Raw genomic sequence first — 14724 nt, forward strand, 5'->3', positions numbered from 1 at the left:
TTGAGACATCTCTATGTACGTCCTGTACCTCCACAAATATTCAAAGTCTTGCACAAGTTCAGGAAAACTCGACTGCGACAAAAGATCGCTCTCGGACAACGTGGCGCTGATGCTGACTGATGCGAGAAGGAGGCATTTCGCGCATGCGCACCTGGGTAACGCTTCTAAACAACACAACACCTTGATCCGTGAACTCACAGCATCCCCCAAGGCGCGTGATTCAAAAGTTTTAGGCTGGTAGGCCTATAAGTATTTTTCCGCAAATTAAAAATAAACTTTTGTATGTCGGCGTAAATTACGTCCGGTCGGAACCCAAGAGACAATTTATCTCGACGTAAAATACGTCCAATAGGCGTTTAAGAGTTAATGTGTTTCGTAGTGTTTAGTGTTAATGTTTCCTGTCATTTTTTAATGTGTTTCGTAAAGTCACATGTTCAAGTTTTCTGCCATTTGTCCTCCTCCTCTGTCGTCACTTTCGGAGATCGCCTCACTCGAAAGGTAAGGTTCCACATTTTACTACACACGTACGTATGTCGTACAGTATTTCTTGTACCATGTATACACTAATACACTTTACTTACAGGTATGTAGTACATAGTATATGTAGTTGAAGTTAGGTATTGAATGGTCCAAATTGTTATATTTTATTGATTATTGGTCAATTTAGCTTTATTATAAAATTTACTGGGGTGTTTTTGTAGGGCTTGGAACGAATTACGCAATTTACATGTAAAATGTGGTTCAAGATACAAAACAATCAGGTTACGAAGGCATCTTCAGAACAGATTAATTTCATATCCTGAGGTAATACTGTACTTCACTATCACATAATATTGTATGTATTCTCATATTATTGTATTATAAAATACTACAGCAAATCTAAGCCAGTATTCTGCGGAGCGGCCAACGTTTTGGTTTGAAATCAGCTGATGGCAAATACGAGTTTGTTTCGCCATATTTAACATAATTCTGAGTGAATTTTCTTGCTTCTAGTTAGTATAAACGAATATCTAGATACTTGGCTTATATGAGATAAGGTTATTTTTTCCTTATGCGATGTGTTTTTAGGTGGAAATATTAATTGAATAGGTCTCGTTGTGATTGTGAACTAATTTTTTTTTTCGTAAACAGATTACGTTGGCGGCATGTTCATTGCGTAAAAAAAGTATGTGATTCCGTTCACAATTTTCCTTTATATCATCGCAATACGAACTTTACGTTATTTATCTTATATTGGCGTGAAACCAACAGTAAAATGTGTTCTTTCAAGCACAGTAATTTTGATTAAAATGATTTTATCTTAATTTTATCTATGGTTGTGTTTGAAGTTTACTGAAGTTTTATCCTTGTTACTGATGCACGATAATAAGTCATTAGCAGCTAGAACAGTTTTCTCAGCTTCAGTTATAACTAAGTTTAAATTAACAGTATATTTCCCGATTGATCTTTGATCTATATTGATCTTTGATCTATAGCGAACAAAGTAATTACATTAAGATATCTCAGTTCTATTCTACATAACGTCATTTATAACAACTACGGTAATAGTGTACCATAGTGCAATGATTGAAATACAAGCCAAACGGATGTTATCCAATTCGGTTGTACTTAGATAAAAGTTTTCTCTTTCGGTTGTTTATGGCTGTACACATTTACGCAACAAGTATAACATTAAAACCATACTTTCATCATTCTCTTTTGCTGTTTTTGAACTTATGTAACTAGAAGATGGGATAAAGTTAGGCTATTGTAATTTGGTCCCTCATAAAATTGGATTATCGTAAGACGAATTATCATAACTTGAACACTACAGCTACCTGTACACTGTATAAAACCTTATTATACACTATTAACATACTCTAGACACCCAAAGGATTAAGGCTAGTCTTTTTTCACTTTACAGTATTTATAATACTATATGTACTGTACAGTACTACTGTATAGTAAATTCTATAGAACTATACTGCATAAATATAATTTCACTTATTGAGCCGTTGCAGGATTACAGCGTCATTTGACTGGTCTAGGGCGCTGTTAACTGGTCTAGAATTTGGAAAGGTGTGTGGCGGCCATAGGCTTTAAAATCATTTAGCGTCGGTGGTCAGGAAAGGAACCCCTGCCGCTAACTGATGGCTGCCTGTAATTAAAACTTGTTCTTCATACAAACCCATTAGTCATGAGATGCCGTTACTCTGTGTAGAACTAATTCCAATTCCACCAGTTCCATTCAGCCAACCTCCCACTGCACCTTGAATCCAAACTCACTTTGTATGTCATACCGGAATTCAAATGAGTGCAGGAATAAGAGGATTTAGTCTTCATGATTAATCCTCTTGCGCACAGGCAGAAAATGTAAGGGTGTAAGGTACACAAATTTTCTCCCAGGCCAAAAAGAACACAGGCATGGAAAAGTTTTTTGGTAAAATTTGGCACATCCAAACTATTACTGATATACACCTCTGGTTAGTGTTATTATGTCGGCAAATGACTGAATTATTTCCTAAAGCAATCAGAACATCTTTACAAGGCTTAGCAAATAATAAAAATGAAGTGATGACTGTGAAAATTTAAAGAAAAATCATAGATATTTTTTGGAAATAATCATGAAAAATATAATAATTAGGCTTGGGGAGTTTTATACCTACATTGTGTAGAAATGTTTGATCTTTCGCGTAGAGGCAATAATTTTGCTATAAATGTTTGCTAATGAGCTGTAAATTGAGTGATGCTACGAGTGCAATTTTCAATTTTTCAACCTCTTATGTTGCGTTTTGTAATAATTAATCTTGGGGAGTTTTATACCTACATTGTGTCAATGTAATCTTTCGCGTAGAGCTATTTTGTAAATGTTTGCTAATGAGCTGTAATTGATTGAAAAATACTAATTTTTTACGGAGTGCAATTTTCAGATTTTTCAACCTACTTATGTTGACGTTTTGTATCGTAGCTAAGTAAGCCAGCGGCATCGGGTTTGCGTTTTCTTCGAGATTCATCATCTGTTGACCCAATGGCGTCAACCACGTTTTCTATGATCGAGGCATTTTTTTTGTGAAATTTTCCTAAAAATAACTTACATATGACGTGCCCGGTGCATCATCAGATCATGAGAGGGTTAATAGGTTTCTATAAAAAAAAAATTTTATAATGAAAAAACTGCTTGCTCATTATCATCCATTAATCATAAGATGCCTGATCACTATCTAAGACGGAGGACACAGGAAAGCTCACTGGCAGTTTTTTTTTCAAGTGTACCCTTGAAAGCCATAAGTGGGGTGTTCCAGTTTGAACCTCCAGATGACCAAAAAGTAAAGCAATACTAGTTTGTAATCAGCAGAGAGATTGGGTCCATGAAGTCAAGAATTCACCATGGCACTGGGATGACCTGCTTCCTGAGCCCTTGAAGGGACCAGAAAGGAGTTAAGAGAAGGCAGTAGTAGCCCTTACCATAATACCCTTTTGACCAATCTGTGCAACTGGAAATATAGGGCCCTAGGGGGGGAAAAATGTCTAGACATCTGTGGGATATCCACCCTAAGATGTCTACTAATCGATTATCATGCTTGAATACCACTAAGACATAAACTGAATGCCCATGAAAGAAAAATGTTTAAGTTTGGATTAATTACTTGAATCTCATACTAGATCTTAATTTTAAGTTGTGATAAAACCTTCCTAGATACTCCCTAATATGTCATGGAAATGGATTATTAAGCCAGAAGGAAACCATGATCTTTGAAAACAGAGCCTCATTCACTCTTGTGCCCCCAAAAAATGGATAAAGAAGGATTATCACTTCTTACTTCATTGTAAGGGGTGCCTTGTCTTTGCCACAAAGTCTCTGGAGGTCAAGTTCATCAAATGGATAATAATGTTGTGACAATCCATCTTGGATTTAGTCCTTGCTTAGCTGCTTAGTACCCAACTCTATACCTTGGGTCAGTAGTATTGAAGAGATTGCTGACTTATATCTTTTAATGGCTATCAAGGAAAGCTTCTCTACAGATCTGAGGCAAGTCATCAATGCTCTACAGGGAGAAGTAATAACAGCATCTGCTGCCTAATAAAAAAAAAATAAAAAAAACACACAAACACACACACACAACTATTCAAAAAGATATGCTGGATAATCTCGTAAGTATCTGAAGTGTGTCCAGCCTGTCAAGAAACTTGTGCAGGTTGGGCTGTTCCAGCAACTTCTTCCAATTGAGCAAATACCTTAGGAAGTCTAAAACCCTACCCAGCTTGATATTAGAAACTGGTCAACCCTGGCAGGCTCCTACATACCTCAGAATTGCTTAACTACACCAGCACTGCACACCCTTTCTACTAGGAATATCTAGTTTTTCCTGCTACGGGAATTAGCAATGATGTTTCAAAATCCCTGGAATGAACATCAGAATGATAGTGATATCATGACTGTTCACAATGAACTCTACAACCAGGAAGCCCAGATTTGCCGAGAGAAGGACTCCTGCTTCTTAAGGTAAATTATGGTGGTAATACTGTTGGTTATCATCCTGTGTCACCATTCTAATGAAGTCATGCAAGCTAGGGAGGCTTTGGAAAACAGCCAGCAGCTCTAAGAATTTTGAGCAATCCCATCATTCTACCTCTGTCCACTGTCCAGGCTTCTTTTAAGGCATATGTAAACAAAAGGACTTCTGGGTCTCCCAAAACAAAAGAAAACTCTGTCTTGGGCAGTTTCTCTTTCCACCAACAGATGGCTGCCATTACCTCTCTTTTACCAGGGTGGGACGTCATCTGCATGGATGCTGCCTTTCAGGATCTAGAGCTTGCCAGACTGATTTGCAAGCACACATGGTGACAGAAGGCCAGCAAGGTTACCATGTCCACTCTGTGGCAGAAGAGGCTAATATTACTCAGTTGTCTAATATAGCAGCAATGGCAGATGGCCATCCTGTGATTCCTGGCTACTACTGGAACCACCAATCATGAAGACCTGGGGCCCCATCATAACCCCAAAACATAGGGTGGCAAACTTTTAAATCTTTCCCAACCTCTTACAGCGACAATAATTCCTGGAGGACAGAAGGATCTGAATGTGGAAGCAAGAATCTATTAGGTCCATGGATGCCAAAAAGTTTCCCTTTATGATGGATCCCATTAGTGTGTCTATAAACTCCATCTTAAAAGGTACAAGGCTCAGGAACTTGGGATGTGCCAGATCTATTACCAGCCTCCAACCTCCCTAGATCTTTAAAACTTTGAACAATTGCATGTAGAAGACAGATGTCCCTGCCTGAAGGTCTTCAATGGCTCCATTATTCAGCAGCAATTGGACCTCACCAAGGTGTTGAACTTTTCCATACCTGCAAGGGCTCAAAGTCTCCCATTTCTGCAAAACCCTAACTGAAAGGAGAGGCAGGTGAGGAGAGGAGGGGTCCTATCTACCATTCTTTCCTCTAGCTGAGGACTTCAAGAGGATCTATGTCTTTTGTCTAGATGTCACTGCTGGCCAATTCTGCTGCCTGATTAAGTTGAAACATGGCACTTCCTTGGAAGATTTACTGTACTATATTGGTGCAGGGTGACTGATCTGAAAGCTCTTCTACTAGAAAACCCCAATTCTGAAGGTAGGCTTCCTCTGCTGTAAGCCACCAGAGCTATCAATGCCAAATACATGGAAAGTGAAAGACTCTCCTGTCAATAAATGGCTACTCTTATCGCAATATTGGCCAGCTTATCACCCAGCTCTCACACCAAGTCTTCTGGTAAGAGGAAGGGGTCTAGGTGATTCAAGGTACTGAGCTCTCAAAGGTCTGCAGGGGAGAGTGGTTGGACAGACCTTCAAAAGCAGAATCCCTCTTCTTCACCTCAATGGTGGACGGATCTTTGAAGGCAGGTCCCTCTTCTTTACTTCAATGGCCAATATGTAAAAGTACATTTGCACATAGCAAATGATCTCAATGTCATCTGTAGATGGTGTTTTGTCTGCCAGAAGACAGCTCATTCTGCCAAGCACACACTCCTATCAGTCCAGAAACAATATTGATTCCCACAGAAATGTTTTTAGATGGCTGCTCCTGAGGGGAACACTAAGCAATCAAGATGGAAAATTGAACAGGACTCTTGGATTCAATCGCTTCTCTCTTTATCATGGGTTTCCTGGGTAGGTCATTGCAATTCTGCAATCTCTGTAATTTCCTTAACTTCTGGTCTGGTACAAACAGATGAGGGGAACCAACAGAGCAAACAGCACCTTGTAGTACCCAGGCTCACATCCTCAATTTTTCTTTTAGGAGGATATATAGGTCATCATAAAAGTTATCAAGTTCCTCCTGCAATGATATCAAGTTCCTCCTGCGATGACACAAACTTGTATGATTGTTAGTCTGTACCATTTTGAAATTCTAAGAGTGACACGTTTTGAAATCTAAAGAGTGACACTAGCTACTCTGTCAAATGTGGCTGTGAACTTCTCAATGTTACTCTGTAAATTTTTGTTTATGAGAAATCCAACACCATTTTGTTTGCTTTCCTTGACACTGTGTAACGCAGGTGTCCACTTTTAAGCAATTGAATTTTCTCACCCAGTTTTCTCATCTCAGAGATTCTGAAAATGTCCCAATTAATGTTGTTAACCCTTAAAGGCCTATTGGATGTATTTTATGTCGAGATAAATTGTCTTTTGGGTGCCGACCGGACGTAATTTATGTCGACATAGAAAATTTTTAAAATTCGCGGAAAAATACTTATAGGCCTACCAGCTGAAAACTTTTGAATCACGCGCCTTGGGGGATGCTGGGAGTTCACGGATCAAGGTGTTGTTTTGTTTACAATTGTTACACAGGCATTTTCCTTACATCCGCGTGGTAACTCTTCCGAAAAAATCATACGTGCGATTGTCGTAATGTTTGCACTATTTTAAATTAGCCGTTACATAAAGTTTTATATATGAGAATGTGCGCAATTTCATGTAGAATACAAAACAAATAATTGAAGGTTGTAGCTTCTCTCAATTTTTGGAATAATTGCATATAAATCACGATAAATAGAAAAAAAAACCACATTCGGTTAACTTTGACTCTACCGAAATTGTCGAAAAACGCAATTCTAAGCTAAAACACTTACAGTCTGGTAATACTCAGTCATTTATCTTCATTTTGAAACAAATTTGAAGTCTCTAGCACAATATTTAGATTTATGGTGAATTTTTAAGAAAAACTTTCCTTCCCTCCGCATGCAGATTCTCCATCGCAAGTGTACGTCGCATTCTCGGAATATTTGCTGTGTTTCATATTAAGTGTTTCATAGAGTCATAGAGTTTTATAAATTAAAATGTGCCCAATTTCATGTAGAATACAACAAAAAATAATTCAAGGTTGTAGCTTTTCTCATTTTTGAAATATTTGCATATAAAAAAAATATATAAAAAAAATTTGACATTCAGTCAACTTTAACTCGTCCGAAATGGTCAAAAACTGCAATTGTAAGCTAAAACTCTTACAGTATAGTAATATTCAATCATTTATCTTCATTTTGAAACAAATTGGAAGTCTCTAAACAATATTTAGATTTATGGTGAATTTTTGACAAAAACATTTTTTTACATCCGCGAGTTACGAATTCATGCATCATTTTGTGATAATATTTTCTCAGTGTTGCTTTGATCGTTTTACAATGTGTTATATACCAAAATGATCGCAATTTAGTGTATAATACAACAACAAAAAATTAACTTGTTAGCTTTAACCATTTTGCTCGCAGCGCAATTTGAATACAATTATATATGAAATTTTGTTTTCACACTATCATATATCGCATTATTTTTATATGATAATGATATTTTTTTCCATTTCTGATGGTTGCATACTAAACTTCAGCCAATGACAAAAAAGGAGCCAAAAATGAACTCTTAATCTTAAAAACTAAGCGCGCTGTGATTTTTTGAAAAAAATATTTTTTCCGCTTCGGCGCTCACTCTGAGACCCCCTAGGCATACGGGAGACGATTTTTATTATACCCCTTAGGCGTTTAAGGGTTAATCTGTTTCAAGGCTGCTCAGGTGTACCTCTTCAGAGAGGGTTCTACATTGTATGTAACAATGTTGAACACTGTTTTGGGGGTGGGCAGTCGCTTGTACAGCATACAGTTCCTACCCAAATCAGACTGTGGGTTGGGCCTTGATTTAAATCTGCTGACCCAACAGGAATGGCTGAATTTTTTCTGTAGTTGTAACTCATTAAGGGAGAGTGTGGGCCATACTCTGCCATGCTGGCCCATTGTGAATTGGCAGGGGAAGAGACAGTGAAAAGTGTAGTTTGATAAGGGATTGGACAGAAAATATAGAGGGATGAAGAAATGAGGGGACAGCATGAGAGAGAAAGATTTAACTCCGGACCAAAGGGCCATCAAAACCCTTTAGATATTATTGTCTACCTATATTACAGACAACATCCCTGTACGGGGCTTTTAGGACTGATGTTGAGCAATTTTGCAAAAGAGAGGTCAAAGCCCTTGCCATCAAGCCATTCTCCATCTGGAGTTCAGCCACCATTTCTTTAGATGTGTGGGAGGATCAGATGCAACAGATCTAATTCAGAATCTCCCTAAAGGATGATTCACCTTGCCAGATCATTAGGCTCCATGTGCTCCTCATTTGACTCCTGGTCTCATGAGTATTAAACCTTGTCTTTTTGCTGTCTGTGTTAAATGCTACCCAAGGATTTGGCCACTAAGACTGAAGCAGTGAGGGGGTACTTTCCTGCTGAAGTAAAGTAGTAGTAGTAGTAGTTCTGGCTTGTGTGTTTTTGACCTTTCCTTTCGACGGCATCCATTCCCTGGATTAAATATTTTTCCTTGGGGGAGGATGAGGAAGGGGACCATGCTGGAGGCCTGGGAAGTCACTGGATATGCTAGAGGCCATCATGAAAAGGTGATATCCTAACTCTTGGGCTCAATCTATCAATAGGTAACTTATTGTAACTCTGGTCTTATTCCTTTTTGAGCAGTATCTGTCTGTTTAGTTACTTCCTGCAGGGTTTCTAGTAATGGAGAAGCAGGGGGCTCACAATCTAGCTTACCTAGTTCCCCAAACCCTATGACGAAGAGAACAAATTCTTCCATGCTTTCTTCTTTACAATCCTCTTCAAGGAATAGCGTATTATCTGAGACCTTCCTAGAGGATGAAGGCAATTCCCTAATACTGGGAAAAAAAGCTGATCCACCTGAGGCTACTCCAGCAGGGTGATTGAGGGGATCACATTCCTTGGAGATGGTGTTATGTGAGCAGAAAAAATTGCAGGATCTGCTACTACCAAGGAAGTTAGGATGAGAGAGGATGCCTCTCCCACTTAATATGAATCTGTCAAATATGGCGGTGACCTAATGAGTTGGGCCTGAACCAATGAAAAAAAATTGGTGGTTAATCCTTTGTATAAATGCTGCATTTCAGTCTGAAGAAAATGAGCAAAAACAGACCATTTCCAGTAATCGAAGATTAAGAAAATGTTATGAACATGGACCAGAGAATAAATTATCAGTGAGTCAAGCTCTTACTGAAAAAGAGCAGACTGAGGACTTTCTAAAATCCTGCAAAGAGACAGAAACCGGTCGGCTTCTTCCATCATACACATACATATCAGAATACAGAGCAAAATTTTAAAACCTGGCATTAGACAAAGCACAAAGGTTACCACTACAAAAAAGACAATCTACATGAATGCTGCTATGACACTGACAACTATACAGTTATACAATGTAACGAGTACTATAGTATACTGTACATACATAAATGAATGCCAAAAACAGTAGTAGGCTAACTGGATGGGGTTAAAGAGTTCTTTTCAGGATAATGGAATGGAATGGAATATACAATTTAGGCCAAGGTCCAGGCACTGGGATCTGTGCAGTCAATTAGCGCTGAATGGGAAACTGAAAAGTAGAAAGGTTGAAAAGGTGTAAGAGGAGGAAAACCTTAGAGTTGCAATCTAAAGCAATCAGTTGGAGAGGGTGGACAGTAAGATTGCAAAAAAAACACACTGGAACTTAGTTTTCATATGTAGACCATTCCACAACATCTCATAAAGTCCAAAACATATGAAATTTGTTTCAATTAATGCATACCAGACATCCAAAAATATTACCTAAAATACATTTTATAGAGAATAAACACAGTTTTACATATAGAAATCATTTTACATACAGAAACCAATGAGAAATAAATATAAATCACTAATGAATGGATGAATAAACATTTAACATCACTCTTACCTTTACGGAAGACTTGTTGGCGTGTGGAAGAGAGAGAGGAGGGTAGAGGGAGGAGAGGTTATTGTTTGGAAGGGGAATCTCCCCCCCCCCCCCCCCCCCAAGAAGAACTTCAAGTATCAAGGATCTATCTGGGGTTACTTCTCTTAGTTTTTTACTGGCACTATCTGGGGTTACTTCCCCTCTCTGTTTTTTACTGGCACTAGGGCCAGCTTGAGAATCACTGGACCCCTGTCACACAACAAAACTGCCCAGAGACATTTGTTTCTGATGTATCTCGAAATTTGCCTAAAATGAAATATGGCAATATCATTATGTTGGAGACACAGATACATCATCTTTGTTGGGATGATAATTCCCTGTAAAATTTTTAACAACACTCCACTTTACAAACATGTCCTTAATCACTGAAGTAAGCACATTATGTATGCCCATTCACTTTTATAATTTTTCAAACCAGCCTCTGCTGAACTTACATTTATTTACCAACAGCAGCACCTGTAGACATTTTCTTACAGAGACCAGCAAGCAACACCATAGCCTTTTCACAAAGTGGACTATCACCTCTGACACACTATCTGCCACTAACTGTTTTTTGTTAACTTCTCAACATCTTCAAATAGTTGCAATCACTGTTTTGTTAATGATGATGCCCTTTTCACAACATCAGCTGCCTCGATTTCTTTTTTTCTCAACAAGGATGGAGCTGATTGATGATTGATATGGACTTGCCATACGACGTAGAGAGATCAGCCACAAGTACGCCACTTTCATAATTCAAGATCTTTGTTAAATTCTATATGTTGTGTTTCTTGCATTTTTTTTTACAAAAAGGCTGGCACTTGGAACTTTCTTTGGCTTATTTAGCAGTTGCAATCTAATCAAAAAAGCACAAAAAACAATGAACACAAAAGGAAGAATGGGTCAGGAGAATAAATGGGATGCTTTGGTTGGGTGCTCGGTATGGGGCTTGTCACGAGGTGGGCCCTGGAAGGAGTGTTTCCAGATGTATGAATTCTGAGGAAATGTACAAAACCAGAGCCAAAATTTTGTCGGAAAAAGTCATGGAAAACCGAATCATACAAAAACCAGGCCATATGAAATAAGAGGTTTAACTGTAATATGAATGGAGGTACAGTATAAGGAATGAAAGGGGTGGCAGCTAAGTAATCCCTACATTGCACCACATGAGGTGTACTGATGGCACTAACTCCCTAATGGGAATTTTTAGGATAATAATATGACTGGGATTAGAACTACACAAAATAAAGCATCTTATAGCTAATAGGTTATGAATAACATCCAATTTTTAAGCAACACTTTGATCACGTTATCATTTGAAAAGGACAATGAGAAAGTTGGTTGCCCTTGCCTCTTTCATTCCTGGTCAACAGCAATTCTCAATAATCTCTATTGTAAAGTCAATCTTAAAAATTATTAATTTTTTTAATTTTAAAAAACAAATACTACTGCCACATAATTTTCAACCTTTCACCAATAGCTTACTCATGAATGATAAGACAAATGATAATGTAAATCTTTTTCAACTAAAATAATCAACTCTAACCTAGCATATCCCTTCAGTACTCTCTTATCTATAAAACAGTGTATTGAGCTTTGTTACCAACAACAAATGGAAAACAGTTGCTACTGATGTGTTTGCGAAGACTAAAAGAAAACCAGACTGAAATTAGTCAACACTGATCCCATAAATTATTATTAGGAAGTTTTAACTTGAATGCATTGTTAAAATCTTTTAACTCCCACAGAACAAGAGAGTGCAAGGCTTAAAAAATTAATTACTACAGTAACTGATAAACTACTAATCAAGAAGATAACAAAATTTCCTTGGCTGAATGGTTTACAAAACTTGACATTTGGTGTTGGGTGAAGTTTGGATATTTACATGAAAATATTTAACTATTTGTTGTGGCCTGAATTTTCTCAATACAGGATTGGTCAACTGAACTATTCAACAAACATTCATTTGTCAGAAGATTAAGACCAATTCAGAAAGATGACAAACTAATTTCAGTATATCAAAACCACTATCTCAGTTCAAGAATAAACGTACAACCAAACTGTAAGTCAAACCTGTCAATTGCTCTCTGATGCCCTTCCGTCCATGACAAAGGACTAGGAATGAAGGTAAATTCTCTATAAGATGAAATAACATATAAAGGAGAAAAGTCTCTACTTACCTCTTTGATCCATTGTTTTATTTGCTCTATTCCCTCTGTCCACCTATCTTGCCAGCGTACGACAATGAACCCTTCCACTCTAAGCTGCTTCCACAAAATAGTTGCTTCACTATATGGACCTACAAATTATAAAGTGGCATTTTTTCTGCTTAACATACAGTTGGTGTGCATACTTACTTAATTTACATTTAACAAAATAATCAAACAAAGATAGTACTCCTTAAAATGGAGAGCAAAGCTAGAAAATAAAGACATAACTAGTAGAGCAAAAAAAGATTAAAATACATAATAATTTATTCTTGCAATTTTACATTTTACATTGAGATTAATACAGACAAGCAGAGAGTACAGTCAACTAAAACTTTAGGAAAATATGAAGACCACAGCTTAGAACCTGATGGTGTGACCATAGAATGCTATGATTCATAGCTGCAGTACTGTGGAAACATTATATTACAATTGAGCAGTGGTTGATATACAGTGGACCCCCCGTGTTCGCGTTCTCCAGATTTGCGGACTCACGCATGAGCGGATTTCTCTCTGGAATGTTTCCCTGCATTATTCACAGAAAATTCGCACATTCGCAGTATTTTTGTATGAGAAATATCCACAAAATCCCAGTTTTTTGGTAAATTTCATCATAAAATGCACTTTTTGTGATAAAACTATTAAAAAACCAAGTATAAAAATAGGAGGTTCTAAGCATTTTTATAGGGGTTCCAACTATTCGTGGGTTCTAACTATTCACGGCAGGGTCTGGTATGCATCCCCTAAGAATACGGGGGGACCACTGTATATGGTAACACATGAGGCTGGATAATGACAGCACTCTAGACTGAAATGGTTTGAAGATATGATAAGGGATGAGGAAGAGTAAGTCAGAAAAGCAATAGACTTAAGGCCCAGCAGTACAATGTGGAGGATAGAAATACAGTAGTACATATATGACATAGACCTGATGGGTAGAATGAGCACATAACAACAAAAAGAAAATATTTTTAAGTTCAGCCCTCTTAAAAAGTGACTTAACAACATTTATGACAACATTGTTCTCTTGAATAATCTTCCACACTCCTTATTATACTCTGCTGGCCTTGACATACCTAATGATACCCTGGTCCACTGGTAAAGGATGTGATGTGTTCAGCAGCAAAAATACAACTTAAAGATTTTCATTTTCAAAAGGTCTCAGGATGGCTAGGCCCATTATCTATTACTGATACTATACAGCTGACCCCCTTCTGTTTGCAGTTCTGGATTTGCGGACTAACCAATTCATGGATTTTTCTATGGAATACATATTATAGTGTTCCCCCTCGTATTCGCGGGGGATACATACCAGACCCCCACGTAAATAGCTAGAATCTGTGGTAGTTGAAACCCCTATAAAACACTTAATACTGCCTATTTTGTTAATTAAAACTCGAGAAAAAAACCCACTAAAAATGTTTATAAATTTTTTAAAAATAATTTTATCATAAAATGTGCATTTTATGAAATTGATTAAAAAAAAGAAAGAAAAAAAAAGGAATTTGTGGATATTTCTCATTGAAAAACACCACAAATAAGTGAATTTTTCACAGATAATGGGGGTATATGTTCCAGAGAGAAATCCATGAATATGAGAGTCTACAAATCCGAAGTGCATGAATACGGGGAGGTCACTGTATACACAACATTCACAGTATTTTTCACTAAGTCACTAATTATTGTATTTATATATTATTTTCATGACTAAATGCACATTTGGTGATAAAACTATTAAAATACTCAGGTATATGCAGTGTTCAGTTGTCAGTGGATGTGCCACACTGACAGCATGACAATATGCAAAAATAACCGATTACCGAAATCACAAACAGAAAAGAGATTTTTGGTGCTTACTGGCACCGATAACTGGAGATGGGCACCTATGGGCACCTCTGGGCACCTCTGTTAGGTATGTACTGGCACCAATACCCAATTATCAGCACTGACAAGCAGAAATCTATGCATATTATTGCCAAAAACTACAAATAACTGGGGACTGCTTGTATAAGCTTTTTTTTTTTAACTATCAAAACAGGCCATTTTAAGCATTTTTAGATGAGTTTTAAGTATTTGCAGATTTTAGCTATTGGCAGGGGGTTGTGGTATACATCCTCTCAGGATACCAGGGGTTGACTATAACCTTGAAAAATGACAAATAGTTAATCAATTTGTATTTTTCATAGCTAACAAACCTGAGGTTTTAACATTAGGATAAATATTCTGGTGCCAGCCAGAAACCGGTGAAGTTAAAAAATTGTGTACA

The 14724-nt window shown here is 37.4% G+C and overlaps 1 protein-coding gene across 6 annotated transcripts in view; it reads right to left on the minus strand.

The window, feature by feature from the left end:
* Nucleotides 1-14724, minus strand: part of LOC135225729 (prostaglandin reductase 1-like) — a 394759-nt gene that overhangs the window by 33794 nt on the left and 346241 nt on the right. For 5 of the 6 annotated variants that reach the window (XM_064265109.1, XR_010317076.1, XR_010317074.1 and 2 more), the window contains one exon: nucleotides 12432-12550. The exons of the other annotated variant lie outside the window; for it this stretch is intronic. In XM_064265109.1, the coding sequence (XP_064121179.1) occupies nucleotides 12432-12550 (119 nt within the window). Of the gene's footprint in view, nucleotides 1-12431; nucleotides 12551-14724 lie in introns of those variants that run through there. 6 annotated transcript variants of the gene reach the window in all.

This window comes from Macrobrachium nipponense, chromosome 13, assembly GCF_015104395.2.
Source record: "Macrobrachium nipponense isolate FS-2020 chromosome 13, ASM1510439v2, whole genome shotgun sequence".
Taxonomy (NCBI): Eukaryota; Metazoa; Arthropoda; class Malacostraca; order Decapoda; family Palaemonidae; genus Macrobrachium; species Macrobrachium nipponense.